Genomic DNA, 26,531 nt, shown 5'->3' on the forward strand with positions numbered 1-26,531 from the left:
TTACAGCATGGACGTTAACTTCAAAATAATTATTGGGTAAATCTCGAGATCTACAAAACAAGTGAATGCCATGAAGAGTGTTAAGAACATTTGGGTGATTTTCGAACTGGTGTGACCTATGCCTACGCCTATGCCTACGCCTATGCCTACGCCTATTGCCGATTACGCAACTCAAACTTCTGCACTATTATTACCTGGAGGTAATTGCCATCCATGTCCAAGTTCGCAACTTTAAACTCAAAAAATAGTCACTGTATCATGAAAGAAACTGATTCAACAAATCCTCACCTAAATTAATCCTGTATGCAGCGTCTCTCTCTTTTCCAAAAAAATACATTGTCAATTCAAGCCTGAAATGTACACTGTATGTATAACACACAATTTACATGACTTTGAGTGATTGACAAGTCCATATACCCCTTTGAGAGGAGGTCAGTGGCAGCTAAATTATCTATCTATCTATCTATTGATTTTGTGAAGCTTACAGTTCTATCGACAGCAGGACTTTGCGGCGGACTGTCGTTGAGTGCAGAACAATTTCTGAAGATGACATCTTGCAGGTCTCCCATTAGGTCCATGTCCAATGGTGAAAGATCAGGCGATGAATGACTGCAAAATAATCATCAACATTAATTAATCAATTTATAATGGGAATATAAATCTACCGAAAACTACCTATTACATCTAAAAGTGTAATTTGTGGATTTAAGTGAAATGTTTAATATTTTTGTGATTGTGAAGGAAGATTTTTGTTTGGATTTGTATTTTGAAATTAATTAATCTGATAAATTCAAAATTATTGTAGTACATACATTTTTTGGACTCAAAATAGTGTGTGAATTAAGTTATCATTTACATAACCTCTAGACTGTGTATTCCAAATTAAGGTTTAAAGCAGTTTTGAGCGAATGCCTGTTGTTTTTACCTGCATTGTATCTATTGTCTATGAATAAATGAAATAAAAACCACTTCTCATTCGTAATATATTTTAGCTTGATTCATTTTGAGTTTTCAAATCAATTGTTTGTCCATGTTTTTCTTAAGATTTTGCAATTGGAAAAATCATTGATTCCAATTTTTCACGGTACCATGTCCTTCGAGCTACTAAAATTATTCTGAAAATTAAAATTTATGAATAGGAATTTCCAATAGTTTTAGATCTACGTATATAGGAATGTTACATTAATCCATTTAGTTGATAAAACGTCATTAAAATTATTTAAACCCCATCTTTATATAGGTAAGATAAACATGTGGATATTACTAAGTTGTTCAAACGAACAAGTTCGTGAGATGTTTGTATAATATTTGGTTGGTTGATTTCAAATTATAATAATGAAATGATTGAATCAATTTGACAACGGTAAAAATATAACTATGTAAATGAAATTAGTGAAATAGAATATACAGTACGTACTTCATTGAAGACTATTTTTATGGTGGTTATCTAGCGTGATTACTTGATAAATATAACCCTCCTTTTAAAAACCGTCAAGATGTTATAGCACAAATTTTGCTACCTTGAGCCCTCGAGTCCAAGTTCGGTTATTTCGTTTCCAATACAGATACAAAGTGAACAAAGGACAAAGCATAATTTACGCCCATTTGTGATAAGTTTACGCCCATGTATGACGCAATATGTGACACCCATATGAGATAGTGAACAGACGCAGAAATGGAGAAACAATATTAAGCTTATCTTTTTATTTTGTTATCAAATAATATTATGCATGGTTTTAAGTAAGTTATACATATATATTACTAGCAGGTAACCCGTGCTCCGCAAGGGTCTATTTTTAAAATTTACAAACTGAAAACTTGACGTAATAAAATATGGAAAATTGAAAATAGGCCTATAACCATCCTCGGTTGATAAAGAATCTTTATGCAAAGTTTCAAGTCATTCAGTCAATTAGTTCAGACGTGATGATGCGTCAAACATAATTTTCCTATCCCGTCACATGTAGAAGCCAGTTCTTTCCATTATTATAGTATAGATTGTAATATTACATTTTTTCTCAATTAAAATCGAATCTTCAATTCGATATCAATAAAACTTGATAGCAAATATCGGTGTAATCGATATGCGGACTTAACATTTTACCGGGAATTTATCAGATACACTTGTGTTGAACATCCTACTGTAACACAGTTCTATTTCTGAATTAACAGATAATTATTCTAAACAATATAAAGGGTAAATAAATTTAAAATAACTTTAAAAATAAAGTTTTATTGAGTATAATAAATGAAATTTGTAGAGTTGTATTCTTTATTAGTGAGGTTGGCAAAATTGATGTAGTGTCTAGGCTTCACCCGAAAGGCTTCATTTCTCTCTCATAAAAAAATGGCTGCTGGCTTGTAGAAGTGTTTTTAGTTCTCTTGACATAAAATTGAAATTTAAAATGTTTTAATTGAGATCTGAACAATTTTATTGTGTTCTAAATTTGTGTTGAATGTTTTGTGTAATTTTGAAAGCCTGTAGCCAAATATATGAGCTCAATATGAATAGATAAGTATTTTAGCTTGTAAGAATTTTCCGTTTAAGTAACAAATGGTTTTGTTCAGTAAATATTTGTTGTAAATTGTCCAAGTATTATGAAAATTATAATTTGATTTGCTCTGAACTGGATTTTTCATTCATAGGCATTAAATCTGTTCATGATTTATCAAGATATTAGAAAAAATTGGAACCGATGACTTTCCTTGGGTGATAGGTGAAATACTATCAAACCTATTTGGATAAAATTGGTAGCATGCCAAGATGGATTATTTATCAGTATCTTTGAATGAGAATAACTTTTGAACGGTTTGAGAAATTGATGTGCCGTTTCATTTTCTCTTGAAATTCTGTATCAAAATCATGTTATTATAATGACAACCTTCCAATTTAAAAAAATGAAATTGGATTTAAAATGGCGGTTCCAAGATGGCTGACCAAAATTATGTTGGGACAGAAAATCGTTTATCTTTATTCAAATAGGATCCCAATCATACCTTTCATCTAATCTCCCTTTTAAAAGAAATGTTCAGCTGTTTCTTTACAACAACTGGAAGCATGACAAATTGAAAACCTGATTTAATGAAATCTTGAAGAATTGAAAATAGGCCTATAACAATCCTCGTTGAGTAGTTCAGACGTGATGATGCTTCAAACATAATTTTCCTATTCCGTAGGTATATAAGCCAGTTCTTTCCTTTATTATTAGTATAGATACGGTAACTGAAGAAAACATAATACTTTAAAAACTCATAGTAGGGCCGGTTTCCGAGCTCGGGTTCTATAAGTTCTGGACTTACAGGGTCCAGGACTGAAAAAAGCACTTGGGTCTAAATCGACTTTCTGAGTCAGGGTTTTATCTTCTAAACTATTGAATTCTCGACTTATTTGAGTCCAGGACTTTAATGTAGTAAACATGAGGGAAATTCACATTATTTTGCTGTTGTATTGTTGGCAATACAATACAATAATTGTATAGCAAAACGAAAACAGCTGATTGCAGCGGAATAATTCAAATGAGCATGCTCTCCAAACTATTTTGTGAAAATACGTTTTGATTTCTTTTGTAATATTACATTTTTTCTCAATTAAAATCTAATCTTCAATTTGATTTACAAAATATTAATAAAACTTGATAGCAAATATTGGTGTAATCAATATGCGGACTTAATTTTTCACCGGAAATTGATCAGCCACTCAAATGTTGAACAGTTGAACAACTCACTTTGAAATAGTTCCATTTCTGAATAAACACATAATTCTAAACAATATAAAGGTTAAATAAAAAGCTCAAAAAGTTTTAAAATAAAGTCTTATTGAGAATAATAAATTTTAATAGTTGCCAACATATAATTTTGGAGGTTGACAATTGATGACGTGTCTTGCTTTGAAGCTCTAGGCGTCATTTTCTCTCTCATGAAAAGATGGTTGCTGGCTTCTAGAAGTGTTTTATAGCTCTCTTGAAATTTTTCTATAAATGTGAAATTTAAAATGTTTTAATTTGAGATCTGAATAATTTTATTGTGTTCTAAATTTGTGATTAATGTTGTTTGTAATTTTGAAAGCCTGTAGCCAATGAATGAGCCAAATATGAATAGATAATTATTTTAGCTTGTAAGATTCTATGTTTAAGTGTCAAAATGGTTTTGTTCAGTAAATTTTTGTGTACATTGCCCAAAGTTTTATGAAAGTTATAATTTGATTTGCTCTGAACTGGAGTTATTATTCATAGGCATTAGATCCATTCATAATTTATCAAGATATTAGCATATTTGGAGCCGATAACTTTCCTTAGGTGATGGGTGAAAGCTATCAAACCAATTGGATAAATTTAGTAGCACGGCACTTTGTAGGCCTACTACCTTTAGCCCAGTCAACAAAGTGTTATAGAGGGAGAAGTTTGGAAGACAATTTTTGACCCCGCAGTTCTGTTTAGGGTAGTGAGGAGGTAAACATATCAAAAGTCCCCACCCATACCCCCTGTGCTAAGGGGGTGGGGGTGGCTCAAAGGTACCATTTTTTGGTTTCTCGCACAAAACTCGAAAACTATGCATTTTACAGACATGACTGTTCTATAAGAAATTAAAGCTCAAATTTCCTACAATATTGATCAAACAACCTTTTTTATATCTCCTTCACTTTTCGAGATATCCGCTCTAAAAGATGTGACAGTTTTGAAAAAATCACATTTTCCTTCACCTTTTTGCTATTTTTGCTCTTATAACTTTTTGAATATCGATGGGAAAAATCCATGCTGATCATGAGCTTATAGAACATCAAATTCTCTTCAATTTGATGTATAATTTTACAAGTTCACGCTCATCCCCACGACTGTAGCAGCAGCTTCAGTGTTGAGTGTGAGATCTTCAGTTATGCAAAAATGCCAAAAATAGACCAATTTTGACAAAGGAATTTGGAGAGAATGTTTTGAACACAATTTTCGACTTTGCAGCTTTGTTGGGACCAGTTAGGAGGTGAACATATCTAAAGTCCCCATCCCTACCTCTTGTGCTAAGAAAAGGATGAGGGTGGTTTAAAGGTGCATTTTCAATGTTTTGCTTGAAACACGCTCATATCTTGAGAAAAATGCGTTCAACTGACATGACTAACTATTCAGAAATTAAGCCTGATAAATTCTCTACGATATTTGTTCTGTGGTGATTTGTGATATATGCTCTTAGAGAGTTATACGCTCTTAAAAGTGTAAAATTGTTAATTTTGATGTTTCAGGGCCTTCAACTCTCCAACAATGCATTGTAAAAATGAATGCTCACCGTAGATTTGTAGAGCTTTGTTTTCTCTTCAATTTGATGTATTATTTCACTACTTAATGTTTCCCTTCTATTGTTATAGCAGATTCAATGTGGGGGGGGGGTGGAATTTTAATTTTGTAACAATTATTGATCACTTGACAATGAAATTTGAGTCTGGAACATCTGTTACACAATTTTTGACTTTGTAGCTTAATGGAGACTAGTTGGGAGGTAAACATAGCAAAAAAGCATCTCTAGCCCGTCTATTGAAGGTGTGGAACTGGTAAGTTGACACTTGTTGCAGAGTTGAAAATTTCACCCCCCCACATTGAATCTGCTATAACAATAGAAGGGAACATTAAGTAGTGAAATAATACATCAAATTAAAAAGAAAACAAATCTCTACAAATCTACGGTGAGCATTCATTTTTACGATGCATTGTTGGAGAGTTGTAGGCCCTGAAATATCAAAAAATAGGATTAAAAGCTGTTATTTTAACTATTTTACTTTTAAGAGCGTATATCTCAAAAAATTTTTTTGGAGATATAACAAATCACCACAGAACAAATATTGTAGAGAATTTATCAAGCTTCATTTCTGGATAGTTAGTCATGTCAGTTGAACGCATTTTTCTCAAGATATGTGCATGTAAGCAAAACATTGGAAAATGCAACTATTAAACCACCCTCATTCCTTCAGCACAAGGGGTAGGGATGGGGACTTTTGATATGTTCACCCCCTAACTAGTCCCAACAAAGCTGCGAAGTCAAAAATTGTGTTCAAAATATTCTCTCCAAATTCCTTTGTCAATTGGTCTATTTTTTCATAACTGAAGATCTCACACTCAACACTGAAGCTGCTGCTACAGTCGTGGGGATGTGCGTAAACTTGTAAAATTATACATCAAATTGAAGAGAATTTGATGCTCTATAAGTTCATGATCAGCATGGATTTTTCCCATCGATATTTAAAAAGTTATAAGAGCAAAAATAGCAAAAAGGTGAAGGAAAATGTGTTTTTTTTTCAAAACTGTCACATCTTTTAGAGCAGATATCTCGAAAAGTGAAAGATATATAAAAAAGGTTGTTCGATCAATATTGTAGGAAATTATGTGAGCTTTAATTTCTTATAGAACAGTCATGTCTGTAAAATGCACAATTTTCGAGTTATGTGCGAGAAACCAAAAAATGGTACCTCTGAGCCACCCCCACCCCCTTAGCACAGGGAGTAGGGGTGGGGACTTTTGATATGTTTACCTCCTCAATACCCTTAACAGAACTGCGGGGTCAAAGATTGTCTTCCAAACTTTTCCCTCTATACCCTTTTTTGAGCATTCATTGCCTGGACTACTTTTTAACCTAACCTTTTAAAAGATGAATGAATAAACATTTCATTTACGTTATGCTATTATTAATCATTGATCCTAACCAGTGATTTTGGAATAAAAATTTCATAAAGCTATTGAGTTTGAAAACGTATTTGTTTTGAAAAAAAACTGGAATAATAATGTATTCTTGTTATTATTATTAATATGTTTAATATGACATTGATTAATAACATTCAGATTGGAAAATAAATTCCAAGGCAATCCTTGTATTATTTTGCTTGAACATTTTTAGGTTATGCCACAGTCGTAGAATGAGGTTATTTTTTTACGCATAATTCTGATACAATTTTATTCCAAAATGAACTTGCTAACTATAAATTATGAATTTAGATGGACTAATCCAAATAATTTAAGTATTCCATGACATCTATTTGGCTTTTTATCTACTCCAAACAATAACTGAATTGTGTTTTTCTCAGTTAAGTCTAGAACTTAAATTTAAACCAAACCCCAGTCGAAGGTTTAAAATTACGCTGTTTTAAGTTCTGGACTTAACGATTTTTGATAAATCCTCGACTCGGAAAGAGGTGAAAATCTAATTCAAGTCCTTCACTTATAAGTCCTTCACTTATAAGTCCTTCACTGAGAAAGCGAAATTATAAACTCCAGTGTCTAACGTGATCTCTAAACTCCAGAGTCTATTTAAGTCCTTTTATTATTATTTTTATTATTATTATTATTATTATTATTATTATTATTATGTTTGTTTCTGTCCATAATGTGAACCACATTGGATGGGCACAGATAGACAAGTCATTAAAAATGAAAGAATAAGCATGCACTCAAGGCAAGAGCAGGCATCAAGTAAAATACCGCTCCAAAGCAAACTACCTCAACTACGTTAACGCCCTGGCTCGGAAAGCCAATTTCCTGACTCCAGAGTTTAAAGCCAGTTGAAGTCTAGAGCTTAGCTAGATCCCGAGCTCGGAAATCGGCCCATAGCATCATATTTGATTTTTCTTCAATACATCAATTTTAGTATCGATTAGATCCTCCTCAATTTGAATCAGGCAGCCTTTTGCTTCCCCAATTCCAAACAAAATACCTACAAATTCGTTTCACTCCTAATTTGTGTCTAATAGTAGGCCGACATTATAACTGAAGAATATCAATTATTACGGTACTAGTTTTATTATGATCTATCTATTCATGCATTTCTTATGAATTCCAATGACACAGCATGAAACCCATGTCCATTTCATTTAAACTGGTTGCAAAATATTACATAGAATAATTAATTAATGAAATCTATTCTCAATCTTAATGAAAACAACTTCCTTCAAAAAATAATTTAGGTGTAATAATACGTTTCGAGGGGAAAAATTAAGTACAAAAAACGGAAGAATCGGGATTCGGACCTAGGAACACTACCTAACCGAGTACTCTATCACTAGACCACGGCTGCGTTTAAATTATGATGCCTTTTACTAAAGTTATAACTTCCTTACTTATAAAGAAACACATTTTACAACAATGTAAGCTATTCTGTATAAAATTTCATGTCCCATAAATGGAATTTGAACATTAATTCTGAAAAATCCAAAAAGAAAATTGAAATTTGGGCTTCGAGGTGCACGATTTTGATATTTTTAGAATCTATGTGCAAAATTTAGAGATCTAAATCATTACCGTTTTTCCGGTATGCAATCCACAAGTTGACATGTTTTGATGCGAACAAACACAATCCTACTCTCTCTTATTATTTAGATGTAGAGTTTATCAAGTTACATTCATGTAGCTGATGTCCTTTCTCGAATATTGTGAATATATAATTTGCTCCTGATGAATAAATGAATGAATATGGATAGATAGATCATGAACTACTGATCATATACATAAGTAAAATAAAATTCAGAAAAAAAAGCATAAGGGTTGTTGTTTCTCTCCAATTGTTGTTACTAATCATTGCTATGATTTGTGTGCTTTTATGGCTAAATACTGTACGGTGCTCTTACAAATGATAACATGCAAAGTTGATTTACAAAGGGTACTGTAATATTACAAGTGAGAACACACTAAATTTCTGATGCAACACGAATTCCGATTACACGACTCCATTTTGTGAGGTTGAGTTTTTATCAACTCCACGATACTATAAACATCTAAGCACACTTTACTCTTGGAATTGGGAACTGACTTGATTTCGGAAGCAGAGGAATTTCGGTTGCGCGACTGCATGAGATCGCGCTTGTAAGAGGAGGTAGCCGTGTAGAATGCACCCGTATGCGGCCGTGGCGACCTCTCAGTACTGTAGAATGCAGCCGTATGCGGCCGTGGCGACCTGTCGGCTGCAGCTGAGCCGTTGTGCAATTCTTCAGAGGTGCGGCTATGGCTGTGAGCCGGCAGCTCTTTCAACTTGGAGCGAATGCCTTTGTACGCCTTGCCCACGTCTTTGCCTCTCTCCTTCACCTATTCCACAAATCAATTAATGATCAATGCAGTGCAATAAATTATTACGTTGAGATAGAAAGAGAAATCAATGGATGATCAGAGCAGTGCGATAGATTATTATTACGTTAAGATAAAAAGATAAATCAATAAATGATCAGAGCAGTACAACTGATTATTATTACGTTTAGATAAAATGAGCAATGAATTTCAGTATCATCTATAGTGAGATTCTAGACTATTTATAATAAGAGTGAGTAGGGTTGTGTTTGTTCGCATCAAAACATGTCAACTTGTGGATTGCATACCGGAAAAACGGGAATGATTAAGATCTCCAAATTTTGCAAATAGATTATATCAATTTCGTACACCTCGAAGCCCAAATTTCAATTTTCCTTCTAGATTTTTCAAAATTAATGTTCAAATTTCATTCATGCTACCGTACATGAAGTTCCATACGGCATTGGCTATATTGTTGTAGGACTAAAGTGTGTTTTTCATGACGAGCTTATAATGTTGTTACAAGACTTTTATTTTCGAACGGAGCCGTGTAGCGTAATGGAAACGGAGCACTCTCATTCAGAGCGAGATTTTCTCGGTTCGAATCCCGAATCATCCAAATATTTTTGTTCTCAATTTTTCCCTCGAAACGTATTATTATAAATTATTTTCGAAGGAATTTGTTTTCATTACAATTGAACTTGGAATTTATTAAATAATTATTTTCAAATTGAAATTTTGCCACCAGTAGACTAAAAATGAAATGGACATATGCTTCATGCTGTATCATTGAATTTCATAAGAAAAACATGAAAAGATTACGATAAAATAAGTAATAATTTATATTCTTCAGTTATAATGTACTATCAGACACGAATTCGGACTGAAACAAGTATTTTAGGTATTTTGTTTGGAATAGGGAAAACAAAAGGCTGCCTGATTCAAATTGAGGAGGATCTAATCGATACTAAAATTTATTGAAAAAAATCAATATGATTCTGTAAGGTTTTCAAGTATTATGTTTTCTTCAGTTACCGTATCTATACTAATAATAAAGGAAAGAAATGGCTTTTACATGTAAGGAATAGGAAATTATGTTTGACGCATCATCACGTCTGAACTACTGAACTGATTAATTTGAAATTTTGCATATAGATTCTTAATTAACCGAGGATGGTTATAGGCCTATTTTCAGTTCTCCAAGATTTCATTATTTCAAGTTTCCAATTTGTCATGCTTCCAGTTGTTGTATGGAAACAGCTGAACATTTCTTTTAAAAGGAACATTAGATGATAGGTATGATTGGGGATCCTATTCAAATAAAAATAACTGATTTTCTGTCGCATCAAAATTTTGTTCCATCATTTTGAAATCAACTTCATTTTTTTAAATTGGAAGTTTAAATACAATCAATATGATTGGAAGTTTTAACAATCAATATGATTGTTTCATACAATCATATTGATTGTATGAAATCAATTTGATACATGATTTCGATACAGAATTTCAAAGGGAAAATGAATGGCGAAATCCGCACCGATTTCTCAAACCGTTCAAAAGTTATTCTCATTTAAAGATGCTGATAAATCATCCATCTATACTATAATAATGGAAAGAGCTGGCTCATAGCCTCATACACGTACGGGAAATTATGTAGGAAAAGTACGTAGGAAAATTATGTTTGAAGCATCATCATGTCTGAACTACTGGACTGATTGATTTGAAATTTTGCATAAAGATTCTTTATTAACCGAAGATGGTTATAGGCCTATTTTCAAATTTCGAATATTCTATCACGTCAAGTTTTCCTTGATACGGGTTACGGGTTACCTGTAACAGGTTTTTTAATAATCTAGTCAGTGGAAATAATAGGAAGGCGTGTTGTCATGTTTCCTTTTCCATAGCCTTCTATAGTAGACAGCAAGTGATAGTGATTCAAGTCATCCCCCGGTATGCTGATTCTTTTTAATAATATTATAAACTAACAGGTAACCCGTGTTTCGCAAGGGTCTATTTTAAATTTGACGAAATGAAATCTAGAAGAATTGAAAATAGGCCTATAAGAATCCTCGGTTGATTAAGAATTTATAAGCAGCATTTCAAGTAAATCAGTCGAGTAATTCAGACGTGATGATGCGTCAATAGTTATTTGTGCAACTAGTGCGCAAAGTGACAGTTTGCTGCACCGAAAGAAACGTTTACGTAGGAAAAGTGGAAAAGTGGGTAATTATGGGTAAAATTGCCTGAAATCCATCAAATGTATATCTGTGTAATTTTATTATTAATAAATAAAATAGAATGTAGTATGTGTGTTTGAATGGCGGCTGTGTGCTGTCAACTGCTGTCATCCACCACAGTCCTCCCCATCAAGATTCTTATAACGTGCACCAGTCAAAGTTACCAACTTAATTTTGATTTTGCTGCACTGGTGCTCCATATAACCTACTAACTATTTTGCGTTGCCATGTTGCAAATCTGGAGTGCAGGAAAAATTTTTCCCGCACTAGAGCGGAAAAGTGATTCTTTGCGTTCTGTAATCAGAGCAGCAATGGCCACTTTTCAACGTAACTGTAGGAAAATATAATTTTCCTATCCTATTTATCTCTTTTCTGTATAGGGCTACTTTTTATAGAAATAGAAATAAAAATAAAAATCTCAGTACCCTTTATGAATTATTTAATCACATATTTCGGACATTTTGATGGACTTGTGATAATGGACTTGAAAATGGCATCAATGTCCGAAACGTGTTGTGATTAAATAATTCATAAAGGGTACTGAGATTTTTATTTTTATTTCTATTTTTCCTATCCTCTACACGTGTTTAAGCCAGTTCTTTCCTTTATTATAGTATAGACGATGATAGATGGATATATCATTTTCTATACTATAATAAAGGAAATGAATGAGAATAAATTTTGAAAGGTTTGAGATATCGATGTGCGGTTTTCACCATACCTACCTTTTCTCTGGAAATCCTGTATCGGAATCATGTATCATGTGACCACCTTTCAATTAAATAAGAAGTTGGATTCAAAATGGCGGTTAAAATTTGAGTACGACGGAAAACCTGTTTTCATCATTCGAAAAGGATCCCCAATCATACCTATGTTCTAATTTCCCTTTTAAGAGAAATGTTCTGCTGCTTCCTTACAACAACTGAAGGAATGACAAATAATTGAAAACTTGACAAACTGAAAACTTGATGTAATCAAATATTGAAGAATTTAAAATAGGTTTATAACCATCCTCGGTTAAGCAAGAATCTATATGCAAAATTTCTCAGTATATGCAAAAGTTAATTAGTCCAGTAGTTCAGACGTGATGATGCATCAAACATAATTTTTCATACTTAACACGTGTATACGTGCATAATCCAGTTCTTTCCTTTATTATAGTATAGAAAAGGATAGATGGATGGATGATTATTGTTATTTTACTAAAAGGTAGAATAAGTTGAATAGTTTCCCTTTAAGAGGGAGTTTTGACAACCCACAAAGCTCATTTTTCATTTGAATATATAACGAAAAGGTGCATAGGACCTTATTTTTTTGCTCAGCTTGCCAAAATATCCCTCATTCCAATATTAAAATTTTCGACTAACTGTATAGTGAGTCAGTCATTCTATCAGCGCTCGAATAATTTTGAAATTTTAATTAAATAAAAATGGAAGGGAATAATTTCTTTATGTAAATATAAACACCTTTATTCAAAGACATATTAACTGCATGCGTCTCATATTTTCATATTGCCGATAGCCTACAGCATTGATGAAACTGTAGACGTTTATTTAGCACTTTGTCTCTAAAAACTGTTCTAGCTGAAAAATTAATAATGCATGCCACGTGTAGGCCTAAACATTGCATCAGGAAAACGAAGTTTCAAAACTATGGGCCAGTTGCACGTAAACTACGTCTTTTAAATATGGACATTAACGCCGATTAACAAATCAGCGTTAGTTTTACATATTCATTTCTGTTCCACAAAGGTCGGTAAGTTTTCAATTCCGATTAAGTTTTCCGGTTAACTAACCAAGATTTTAACGGTTTCATAATCCGGCAACACTGTAATTTATCCGACAGTGATGTTATTAAAATTATTATTCTAAACAAATGGCAAAAAAGTGAGGTTATGTTTTCAAAGCGGTGACTATTCATTATGCATGCGCCATAAAAATGTTCTGTCTGTCGCCAGTGTCGTGCTATCTGCAAACAAACCAGATCGAAAACTAACCTCAAAAATCAGGATCATAATTTTGGAAGACAGCTATCAGTAGGTACCTAATCGGCGTCAGTTGGATTTAATTCCCCGTGAATTGCCTGTTAATTTTTTTTTACATCGATTAGTTTTATCGCTTGAAATTTCTTTTTTGTGCAACCAAAATGCATTGGTTAGCGCTAATCTCAATTGAAGTATAGCATTTTATCGTGATTAAACGTTAACCGATTTATGTCCATTGGGGGAAAGTTTTTTTTTCTAAACAGATATTTTTGAGATAATTTCTTTGATGCAGCTGTTCCACATTCACCATATATTATTATTATACAGAGTTTGTGGAAATAAAAAAAATATATATATATTAATTATCAAAACAATACTATTATTATATTTATAATAAAAATATAATCATTATTATTAAAAATATTTATCAATTATCAAAACAATATTATTGAGGTTAAGTGGTATCAGGTAGAAAGCAATAATAGAAACAGATGTTCCTTTTTTAATTTCGACCATATTATGATTTGGTGATTTTTTTAGGAAATCGTATGTACCATTAATGGAATTTGAACATTAATTCTGAAAAATCTAAAAGGAAATTTGAAATTTGGGCTTCCAGGTGCACGAGATTGATATTTTTAGAATCTATGTGCAAAATTTGGAGATCTAAATCATTCCCGTTTTTCCGGTATGCAATCCACAAGTTGACATGTTTTGATGCGAAAAAACGAATACACGAACAAACACAACCCTACTCTCTCTTATTAAGGTGCGTACAGACTTTCGCTCTGCTCCGCAACCGAACGTTACTCGAGTAGAGCGATTGATGATCGACCGGGGAGCAAGAGTGGAACGCGAGAAGAGCTAACATCTCCCGTAACGTTCATGATCAGTGCGACTGCAGATCGGGGGCGGAGCGATTGCAGAGCGATGGCGGATCGAGGGCGGAGCTTGCGCGGGCGGGTTGGAGGCGCGTATATCTGTACGCAGCTTAATATAGATTTCATCTCAATATATTATCATATTCATCAAGAAAATAACTATTCACTATTATAATAACGATTCAAGAACATTTTTTTATAATTTATTAAGATTGCGTATTAAATATTTTGCAATTGTGCGGTCCACGTTATAATGGTAGTGGAGAAAGACAGCGTTAGCGATTCTCTGCCTTGTTACTGCCTTCTATAGAAGATAGCTGATGCCGGTATATTCGATGAACTGTTCATTCTTTCTTTTTTAATAAATATTCAATTTTATATTATTCGTCAAAAAATATATTCTTCAATATTATTCATTAAAGAATTTTCATAATTAAAATTGAATATTTTCTTAATCATACTTCTACATTGTTGAAAAACGATCTGTCAACGTTGCAGAGCTAGAAAAGGATAGCTCTATCTGCTTTATCGAAAGATAGACAAGGATAGCAACACCAATGTTAATCAAATACTGCCATTATAACGTGGAACTCACTAAAGTTCATCTTATTTCTACATAGCTTAAAAACGTTAATGACAAATTTGTAACTGTGCAGAGTTGAAAAATGATAGAGCTATCAGCTTCGTATAATGATGGACAAGGATAGCAAATAAGAATCAGATGCTGACTTTAAAAGTGAATCTCACTATAACAAATAGTTTATAGTAAATAATTTTTGATAAAAATGAACTAATTCCATGATTGGAGAACATTATTCCTTGGGATTTTTCTGAATGACATACCGTAAAACGGGGTAAATAGGAACAAAGATATTTTCAATAATTTGTCAAACAGGGACAAAACTAAGCAATATCGGGGAAATTTCGTTTTGCTTTCGAGCACTACTTGTAGATACAGGTAAAAATTTGTTTGGTATGTTGGCAGCACTGCAGGTACTTGCATTGTGTTTTTGTTATAGAATGCAATACAGTTCTTGAATGAAATCATTAATCAATGATCTCAAGAACCGCTTTATAGATACAAACCATAAATTCAGTAAAGTTTGCATGCAGTTCTACATCCATATTGTTAACAATAATGACTAAAATTGCAACATTGAAACTGTGTATTGACAATTTAAAAAAAAAATTATTTGTGTTTTGGAAACACATTACATGATAGAAATGAAATACTAATGAGAGTTTGCTTGGTATATAAGAACATTTGCGAGGCATAAAGGTGATAAAAGTAATAAATTGGGATGGGTCTAAAGCATGGGGTATGAGTAGCATGAAAATGGCAATTATCCAAGAAAAATGTTCAATGTAAGAGTAAGAAGGTGATAAAATGAGTTAGAATGTAATATATGCAGAGGTGTAAAACATGTGCACAGTTATGAGTAGCATGCAAATGTCAATAATTACATTCAAGGAAATCAAAAGAAATTTCAGTGAATGTTCTTTATTATTTATAATAAATGTACTTCATTATTTTACATTCTGAAAATATTTACTTACATGTTTGACAGCAGACTTCATAGCAGGGTTAGCCTACAAGAAAAAATAAACCAAGATAGCAAATCAAATGAAAAGCAAATTATTGAAACCTACATTATTATTTTGAATGTAATGAAATTAAACATTGAAATCAAATACTATTAGCCTAAATATTATCTGTGTAAGAACAATCCATTACTTTAAAGCAGTATGACAAATCATTCAATTTAAAATAGAGAACTATTTACTATATTATAAACATAACGTTTAGTTTATAAAAATGAATGTTCTATTATGATTATATAAAATAGCAGTTAACAACTAGATAGTAATGAGAAAAGCACTTGACAGAATAATTATGATAGAGCAACTGAAATAACATAATCATACTTCTGTAAATCTACAACATAAATAAACCAACATCCCAGAAGCCCTGGCCTCCAATATAATTACCGGTCGCATAATGATACAAATTGTTACTAGTTAAGAGTAAAGCAAAGGACTTTTCACAATAAGTGATGACCCAACTAGAAAATCAGTCTGTACCTTTCCGATTACATTTAGAAAACGCATTATAAGTCGAACCTTGACTCATCCAATAAAGTGTAGAAAAACTCAGAGACTTTGGACACTTTCAGCAAAAAAGCAGCACGGGAAGCAAGAGATTTATTCAAATAGAAAATCCAATGTTGTTGATATTTCAATTGTAAGTTGGATAGGATTGGAAGAAAATTGAAGCAGTCTACAACTGTTTCAAGCACACCATATAATAAAGCGATCTAATTGAGGCGAAAATAGATTGAAGATGTGTTACCTTGCTTTTGACGCTTTTTAGAAATGCAGTGCCCTCCTTTCGCATAGTGTAGGTCCATTCTTTGTACTGCTGTTTAAGGCGTGAACTGGTCTTGTCGGAGTAGTTGCACGCTTCCATTTCGAACTCGTCAGAAAATCCAAGTCCCGCATTCAGCATGTCCAACCTCTCTTCTATGAACTAATAAAAACATACATGTGAAATAAAATACTATTCCTTGTAGCAGAGAAGATTATACTGTAGTATATTTTAAAGACCTGAAATTGTGTAACATTAATTCACACAAATAACTGAAAACTAGCTTCAGTGGTAATACCATTACAAATCTCTAGTAAACTTGGTTAACTAGATCCTTTTCATTCAATATGCTACAAAAAAAGAAAAATAGTTCCCATTACTACTTTGGAAACCCAGATATTATATAATTAACGTTGTATATACTTGATAGTGAGAAATAGAAGTGACCGTTTAGAACAAAAAAAACATGCTGTAGGAAGGCTGAATAAGCATAGAGAACCCATTGAGTGAGCAGGATTGCAAAATTCGACATGTATGTATACTCGGAGTGAAATATTAAAGATTACAAAATGGTCCATAGCTACTTGATAGAACCTACAATCATATATAAGAACTAAATGCTGTAGGTAGGGCCTACAGAGTGGATGTAGAGGGGATTCAGTGGATAAAAAAGGGAAGTCATGTATTCTTGGAATAAAATGGTCAACAGCATCATCAAAAATGACAAACACGACATTTTACGACTTGACACTGCCATTCGAGACTTGAGTAAGAATAAAAGCTTTTCTGGGTGTGAAATGGTGAAAAATGTTTATTGCTGTTCAAGACCGAATTTCACGAAATTCACGCTAATGCTTCGTTTGTTGAGCTTCTGTTAAAAATAACTGATAATTTTAACCACAGATTAAGAAATTCGATTTCATAAGAGAAAAAATGTTAAAACAAACACTGAGTTATTAAACTAGAGTTTAGGGGAGTAGATCAAGGCGGCAGTGAGCTACAATAACAATGGGCAAACATGTTAACACGGAGTGTAAACAAAAAAAAAATGACCAAGAAAATCGCTCAGATTCAACTATTCGGGAAGAAAGAAAAATCGGATAAGAACACAGCAATATAGTATAGCTTTTTCAAAATATAGTAATGCAAAATATTGGAAGGGTAGATCCTTGAATTGTCAATTGAATTACAGGAACTCAACTTATATTTTTAATTCAGAGTGAGTCATATGTATGGGAGCCCTTCAATAAGTTGGAGACTGTTGTAGATATAATACTGTAGCTTTCAGGATAAGTTATCTGTCGAATACTTAATGACTTGAGGGTTGTGACTCGAATGTTTTAAATATAAACACTCATTGTGTGGTACATCATTTTAAAGGACTTTTTAAAACAAGAAAGATGGAATCAATATAAATGTTCTATGATGTACCAAAATGGCAGCTGATTTAAGTTTTAGTTTTAAAAGAAATGATTGGTAAAGTAATGAAACTTAAACAACACGTTTTTGAATGAATAACGAAATACATTGAAAAATGGTTATTTATTTAGTAATCTGTTTACTACTATTTACATTTCATTTTAAAATATGCTCGAAATGCCCTCCTCTCGTTTGACAGTGTGCCAGCCTGTCATAAAATGATGACACCGCATTAACTAATGAATCCTCAGTGGCCCCATAGAAAGTGATCCAATGATGTCAAGTCACAGCTGTGATGACACAACAATATAATATGATGACTGTGTATCATGAATGTTCTATCGTTAGTAGCCAGCCTAAAATTAAAGTTGATGGTCCTCCATTTATATTGTTCAACCCTAAGATAATAGGGAAATAGTGAGTGTAGGTAGTACCTGTTGGAATATCTGGAGCTGCAGCATTTTGCGGAGAAAGGGCTGCATGGAGGGAGGCCGTGACTCGACGAATGCGTCTGCGTTGAACTTGATGCTCTCTCCCTGGTGGAACTTGAGTGCGTCCCTGTAGCCACCGATCAGCTGCACGAGAGCCCGCAGGAATGCTCGCGACACCCCGTCGCCTAGCAGAGCGGCGCGGTTCTTCAGTTGTGCTTTCAGTTCCCTAACCTAAATAATACATATTGAAACTGTTCAAAATTCAAATGATAGGTCTATTATGATAGGTACATTATGATTATAATGATAGGTAGCCTACATTTATGGTTCAATAATAATCTTATTTGTATTGAAATTGTTCAAAATTTAAAAAATAAATTAATAGAATAAAAGCTAGCAATTGCTAGTTCTAGGTAATTTTCACGAAAATGCTGAGATTCGAGTCAGCTGTATAATCTTATTTGTATAGCTAGATCCAATGACTTGTTGCTAGTCACTAGATTCTAGCTTTCACTCAATCGTCTTGTTGATAGATACTTACATTGTTATAATCATTGAGCAGAAATCAAATTAATACAGGTAGAACAGCTAGGAAAAAAGTTGATAAGCGCTAAAATCCTTGGAAAATTTGGAGGACTTTACATGAGCGCTGCTATCTTTCTCGCTGTTCTCCCTGTTGTAATTATTTACAATAGTAGAAGTCTTCAGGGTGGTTTATGACATATTAATTTGGACTTGCAAATAATTATAAACAACAATAGTTTACTCGTATACAAACTAATCATTTCTGGATACAATTACAGATAATATTATGAATAAATAATATCATGAAATAAAGTGAGATATAAATTATGACGGAAATATTAACATGAAAAGTTCGATTATTGTAATACAATATATAGTATATTGATTGTACTGGATAAAGAGGAAAAAGTATGTTGTATTCTTTGGAGTTTGATAATGTCTAGTATTACAGTTTTGAACTTATTGGTAATACGGTATATATGTTATGAGTGTGCTTTTAGATTCAGAAAATTTATAAACAGACTATTATGGAATAAATATGATGATGAAGAAAGATTGGATGATTAATTTTCAGTATATTATTGAAATGTACAAAATATTGAGACTGCACTTATTCAACTGTCGAGTCAGAGCAATAGTAAACAAGAAACAGATCAAGCCCAAAGTTCCTCGTCTTATAATATTGATGAAATTTCTAAATGGAGGCAATGAACCTTGTTTATTCTTTATGATTCCACTTTGGAATCAAAACCTATTAAGACTATAAATCTTCAAAATCCATTAAGCAGAACAAATTAACTTATTTTGATAACGAATGAACCGTAGGTTTAATTCTTATTTTCATTAAAAAGATGTTAATTTCAATTTGAAGTTATACTTACTACATCCTGTGGAAGACTTTCTAGATCACTAAACGGAGTTTCTATAGTATTGTTGTCGGCATCTAATATCACAACTTCGCCCATATCTTGTCGGTTCACTTTCTATATAACAAACAAAAAACACCCTTAATAGCCATTTCATCAATTCAATTTTCTCATTAATAAATGTTATGGTTAAGACTTTTTGTAGAGGGTTCCTGAGATAGAAAAAAATAAAATGTTCAGCTATTTATATCTGGGCTAATGTCAAAGTGTAGAACACATAATATTGTATCAAACTTTTTCTCAATAGAAGTATCTTCAAGTACTAGTCTCAAATACTAGTCTCTTCAAGTACAATGAAATGTCTCAAGTTTCACCTGAGTGAAATTTCAGTGCCACATAGAGTTTATTGATAATCTGAATCTGACACGGTTACTTATTGTGGCACTAAGGTGTGGAAACACTTGTGAACTGTTAGGCTCAACTCACACTTACGCGACTCAGGTCGAGAAGAGACTCGACTCTAGTCGAGAGCATGTGTTTCCAAATGGTTTCACTCAGACCAGTCGATTCTAGTCTCCGCGACGTCACCATTCGAAAACACATGCTCTCGACTAGAGTCGAGTCTCTTCTCGACCTGAGTCGCGTAAGTGTGAGTTGAGCCTTAGAGGTGTAAATTTGTAACCCATTCTCTTTGTGAAACGCTTGTAGTTGATAACTTGTTATCAGTACTTGACAGTAACCATGGATGCTAACATGGTTTGTTGATTTGTGAAATAGGACCCTGATTATATTGTAGGTTACTTGGCTGTGGGTGTCTCTTGCAGAGCTTGCATGAAATTCCAGTTTCAGCTAGTACCTCTACCCCTACACTGTAACGGCAGAGGGGGTCAAGAAAAAGAAGACGAAGAAGAAGCTAGTACCTCTACTAACTGGAAACATCATGCTGGCCTTGCAAGGCCTTGTGGTCACTTCCCGGCCACATGACTTGACTAATATTTCAATTCTTATTCCATATTCATTCAGTCATGTACAATTATTACACTTTTGTGAGAAGGCAAAACATATTGCCACAAAATGGCCCGGTTACACAGCAGCCGGTTAAAATTTAACCGTGATTAATTTCGCGAGACCAATCAGAGAAGGCGTTTTTGAAAATACGGATTTTCTTATTGGTTCTCGTGGAATTAATCACGGTTGAAATTTAACCGGCTGTTGTGCAACCGTCTCAATGTGTTATTTACAAGCAAGTATGAAATGTGTTTGAAGTGACCTGCAGTACAGAGTGGGGCACACCGATGAGGAAGGGCATGGGCGCCAAGAGGTAGTCGCGCAGAACGTGGGGCAGGACGGGGATGAATATGTGTTGCCAGTGCATGGGGTAGATGATGGCATTGGCCGCTTGCACGCACGCACTCAGCCGGTACAGCCGCCGCGACGTAAACACCATCCGACGCTCGTACAGCATTGACGCAAACACCACCATCATGTTGGTGCTGTCTACTGCATTGTAGTATTCAGTCAGGTTGCGCTGCAACACACCAACATCACTACTCACATACACGCCCGCCCCGCCCATACACGCACACTCAACACACACATACTAATTGCATTTAGAGTATCATGATATTATATAAGAAAAAAGACCACCTTGCAGCGCTGAAAAATAAAGATCCTCTACACTTTTGAGCTCGGAAGCATGGTTGAAAAGATAAAAATTCTGAAACTTGGATTGGGACTTCGAGTTGGATTGGGAAACTTGGAGAAAAATTCGAATTCCAAAAATTTTAAAATTTTGATCATGTGATACATGAAATAATACCGCTTTGAAGCGCTGAGAATAATGAGCCCAATTTGAACCTGCTCCGATAAAGTATTAAAAGGTTTATTTTTAGGGAAAACTTTCCGAATAAAGGGCCGCCATCTTGAAGCTGGGATGAATTTGAAAATTTCAGATATATACGTTTCTGCGCCTTGTTTCAAAGTACTTGTATACCAAATTTTATCCAAATCGAACCATAACTGCGGTACAAACAAACAGACAATTATTTAAAAAAACAATACAATACAATGATTATCAATGTAATTTTCTTGAGATACACAGTTGAATTTACTCTGTTGATACTATGTTGAATTCACAGTGCAGAAGTATCGTATAGCTTAGAATATCGTATATCATAAAGCTTGTTCTGCACCAAAGTGTGAGTTACATTCGCACGGCATTGACTGATCCATGTATCTGGAGTCCAAGATAAGCTAGTTCTACACTCAAGGAATTTGATTTTGATGGCACTGAACTGATATTGGCGCGCTGTAGCATTGTTGAGGAATAGGTATCCTAACCTCATTTCTATCTGATGTCCATTTTATGCTTTATGCAAACTTCCTTTTCAACATTAACGAATATTATGGAGAGCAGAGGACAATTTTTGGACAAATTGGCTGAGCGATCATGTAAGTACATAACCTTCTAATAATTATATAATAGCACAAATTTGGTAATAAGTTAATAAAACAGGAAAAAACTTTAAGTTGTTAGCAGTAGGCTGAATTGTACCATTAAGATTCAAGTTAGCAAGGATTTGATAAACAGCCCAAATTCATGTAAAACTTGAACTTGGATAAAAAGAAACATTTAACCATGGTCCATCACTTTGAGAAGGATTAAATCATCAGATTGTTGCTGATGTTACCTGTACGGTAGGCTACTGTAAGTAACTCATTTCAAGTTACCTAATCAAAAAAGTGTTGGGTTACAACGTGTTGTGTTAATAATAATCAATCCATTCAATAGGTTGAATCACTGTTGCTCACAAGTGATATGTTTATTCCTTACCACAGTTTACTATGTGATACATTTTTTCGATTGTATTAACTTATTCCTCCTCAAAATAAAATTGTCCAATTGTTTTTTTTATTTGCAGGTTTGAATGAGGCTATAATGAGAACAATGATATTGGAAGCGATTTTGATATTGATGGTAATCAATTTTTGGTAGGCGATTTTGATATTGATGGTAATCAGGATAACGAAGATATTGAAATAATGGAGCCCAACAATAGTTATGCCAGTGAGTATGATTACCTAGTATAATAATTATGGTATATGCGATAAAAATTATTTTCCTCAATGAACTACCTTTTTTAAGCCCTATTATTGATGTTGATAAAACCAATTTATGTATTTATTATGGATTGATTCTTGTTTTTTTCAATTGTTTATTTCCTATTATTCACTATTTTCATAACAGGAATTTCAATATTACAATTCTCTTTAAACTTGCAGATTTGAATGAAGCTAGAATGGAGGATAACATTAACCATGAATGTGATGTTAATACTAATAATCAGGACAATGAAGATATTGAAATAATGGAGCTCAACAACTATTATGCGAGTGAGGAGTATGATTTTTGATTCAAAAGTATTTTTTAATGACTCGTGTCAATTTTACAGTAATATTGTTCTTAATCATAAAGCTCAATCTAATCTGATCTGCTGTCTGGAGTGTTTCTCAAGTGCAGTTATTTATTTTAAATTCTTGTTTGTTTTTTGTAAATTTAGGTTTGAGCGGAATACAACTTGGAATCTAGTTATAATTAGGGATGTGAATGGAAAACATTATTGTACAATTATTATTGTATAATATAATATGCTGATTCCACACTCTCCCATAGTTCAAATACTTACTTCAAATACTAGGAAGTGACCAATCAGTGGTTTACATAACATTGAAAAAGTGGAGCCTTATATTTTTCAAGATAGTCTTCACGAAAAAGACAGTTTGCTCCAGGATAATCAAGCCATTGTTGCAGAGGACGTGACTGAAGCAGGTTAGTATTGAAGAACTCCGCTGTAGTACAGGGATATATTATGGTATATAGGATTTATAGTATAAAAACCCTTCTAATTTTATGTATTAAAACCGGTGCTCTTTTTAAATCACCCTATATTTTCATAAATAATATAAAATAATCATTATTTTTGTAACATTAAAATGATATAGCTCGCGAATCAATGTTATACTTCTCATGTAAAAATCATTCATTTCCCGTAAGTCGCTCTGTATTCTACAGTATAAGATCTTGAAAATTTCTTCTGGCAGACATACATAACAATAATGTCTTTCGAGGAAGTACCTCCACATCGTCCCTATATTTACAATATTAACCTATATTACAGCTTTTTTAATAATTTATTATAATATATTGGTCAACTGACGGATAAATGGAATATGCAGTAGGCAATTTAGACGATGAATCGTCTCACAGCTATCGTCTGTGAGACAGAAAATGATTCTAAATAATATGGGTTTGTTGGTGTCAATGGCAGGAGGTTGCTAATGATGGTTTCAACGGAAAGTGGTTTTAATGTTATGGCTTGTTATGCTATGCAGAATGTTAAATGCTCACAACTCGGTTTTCGATCTCATACTAAGGCGGGCTACACACTGGTGTCGTGGACATGTCTACGACAAATCTCATGTCCGAGGCATGTCGCATATGAAACCAACCTGTGTTGTAAAATCAGAGCTTACTCACTGCTTGCGACAGATGTTCGAGGCGTCGCCTGTGTATCGGACAGGTGTCGCATGGAACCGGTTAGCCGGTTCCATGCGACACATGTCGCGCGAGACATCACCCGCGCATGCGCTCCAGCCACTGTCTACTGCCAGCACTGAACACTCTTTGTCACTGCTCATGCGCAGTCTGTAATACAACCGAAAATCACGAGACATGCGACAAGCGACAGATACATGCAAAGGACATGCATGTCTCATGAAATTTGATAAGACACGGCACGCGTCTTAAGACGCATGTCTTGCAACACCAGTGTGTAGCCCGTCTAAAAGGGAAAACAAAAGCTAATAGTTTTCCAGAGACTATTCATCTATGAAACAGGGAAATTTCGTGTTGAAAAGGGAAAAATTGTACAGTCAAGTGAGAAGTTTTCTACAATTAATAAATACAGCACATTTTAGAGCGGCACAAGTTCTATTATAAAAAATGAGAACCACTTTTTCTACTTAGGCTATATTATTTTGGGCAAGATTTACTCTTCACATACTAAAAATACAATGATCTTTCATTTTGAAAAGAACAAAAATTGCTGTATCTTGCAAAATAACGGCGCTAGATACGAAAAAGTAACTTCCTGGAAGGAGTTTGGTCTGCGGTTTTTCAAATTACAAAAAACCGGAGGTCTTATCAAAAATCGTTACACATACGTTTCTGCGTATTGTTTCAAAGAACTTGTATACCAAATTTTATCCAAATCGGACAATATCTGCGACTGTAACTGCGGTACAAACAAACAAACAAAAGCCTATCGAGTCGAAACTAAGACCTCAGCTTCGCTTCGGTCAATTAATCCCAAAAGTTAGAAAACCTGTGAGGATGATGAACAAAGTTTATTAAAGAAGAAAAGATGAGAAATAAGAAATATCTGCATAATGATTACAATCAAATATATCATTATATGTTATAAATTTTCTCCGATAAAATAAATTTTTTTGTTATAAATTTTTTTCCGATAAAATTCGGAAATGTTGTACTAAAACTCTATTATAATATTAATTAATAAGATAATAATACGAATATTATAATATATATTATAAATATCGTAATATTGATTGATGGAATGGAACCACAAATGATCCCACAATCATTTCCACACAATTTGTATTCCCATAATATACTACTTAGCTTATTTCAATATTCATTTAGATTGCTAATATGTATTTATAAAATAAGTAAAAGATATTATTCTCTTTATGTGAGTGAACTTACATTTTCTGGTATACTTGGAAGAGAAAACTGGCATGGACATTGGCATACAAATTTCTGAAAAAAAAACACACGAAGGAACACATTAGTAAATCGTAATAAAAGGTGGAGAAAAAAATATCTGAAAAAAATACAAAAACGATTAAGAGTATGATCAAATATATTAATGGGTTTCTTACATCTGTTTAAATCTGTCACTGTGATTTATATAAAGAAATATCAGTAAAGTACTATTATAAACCTACATTACTTGAACGTACAACTTCAATATTATTATTAAATGAAAATGGACTTGATATTGTAAAAACACTGGTTTATTAAAACAACCTAAGATAATAGTTTCGTTTGTTACACCACTACCAATATCTAGTGATGGTGGTGATGGTTGTTACATAGTGTAACAACCGGAAATAGTATCTTGGATTGTTTTAATAAACCAGTGGTTTTGACATATAAATTTAAAGTTCATTTTTATTTAACACATCAAAGTCCATATGTTTGAACCAAGATGGTAAACAGTAAGGTTTTCCCATGGACCATGTGTACCATAGTTGGACATACGCAATAGTAATGTTTCAATCAATGTGGTATCAGGATTGGATGTGGTAAATATGGATATCTACCACAATAACACAGGAAGTATCATTATTTGGTTTACTCACAGAATGAGACGTTGAGGTGGGAACCTGGAGAGTTGCTCCCGGTTCCGGCACTCGACTCTGGTAGACAGTTTCCAGGAATTTCCACAAATCATCAGAGTGAGCATTATGAGTTAATTCGCAAATTATGTTCAAAAATCTGCAACAAAAATGGGTTACAAAATAAAGAGCAAGCGATAAAATGCGTTGAATTTTATCAATTTAGAAATATCACGGAATAAACGATCTTCTCAGGAGAGGGAACAATAACATGATCAATCTATTTTTTCCAATTTCATAACTTATTGACGTCCAATTCCAATGTTTAACCAAAGACGTATTAGTTTTTCAAATGTTTATTGATGTACCGGTAT

At 33.4% G+C, this 26,531-nt stretch overlaps 1 protein-coding gene across 1 annotated transcript in view; it reads right to left on the minus strand.

The window, feature by feature from the left end:
- The window catches only part of LOC111055892 (DENN domain-containing protein 1A), a 54,880-nt gene that overhangs the window by 20,055 nt on the left and 8,294 nt on the right, over positions 1–26,531 (minus strand). Inside the window, exons 4-12 of the mRNA XM_022343200.2 lie at positions 26,182–26,317; positions 25,523–25,576; positions 21,008–21,265; positions 19,753–19,854; positions 18,350–18,577; positions 16,482–16,658; positions 15,689–15,721; positions 8,779–9,050; positions 486–609 (exon numbers count right to left, since the gene is read on the minus strand). Of these exons, the coding sequence (XP_022198892.2) occupies positions 486–609; positions 8,779–9,050; positions 15,689–15,721; positions 16,482–16,658; positions 18,350–18,577; positions 19,753–19,854; positions 21,008–21,265; positions 25,523–25,576; positions 26,182–26,317 (1,384 nt within the window). The remainder of the gene's footprint in view (positions 1–485; positions 610–8,778; positions 9,051–15,688; positions 15,722–16,481; positions 16,659–18,349; positions 18,578–19,752; positions 19,855–21,007; positions 21,266–25,522; positions 25,577–26,181; positions 26,318–26,531) is intronic.

The sequence above is a fragment of the Nilaparvata lugens genome, chromosome 6 (assembly GCF_014356525.2).
Source record: "Nilaparvata lugens isolate BPH chromosome 6, ASM1435652v1, whole genome shotgun sequence".
Classification (NCBI taxonomy): domain Eukaryota; kingdom Metazoa; phylum Arthropoda; class Insecta; order Hemiptera; family Delphacidae; genus Nilaparvata; species Nilaparvata lugens.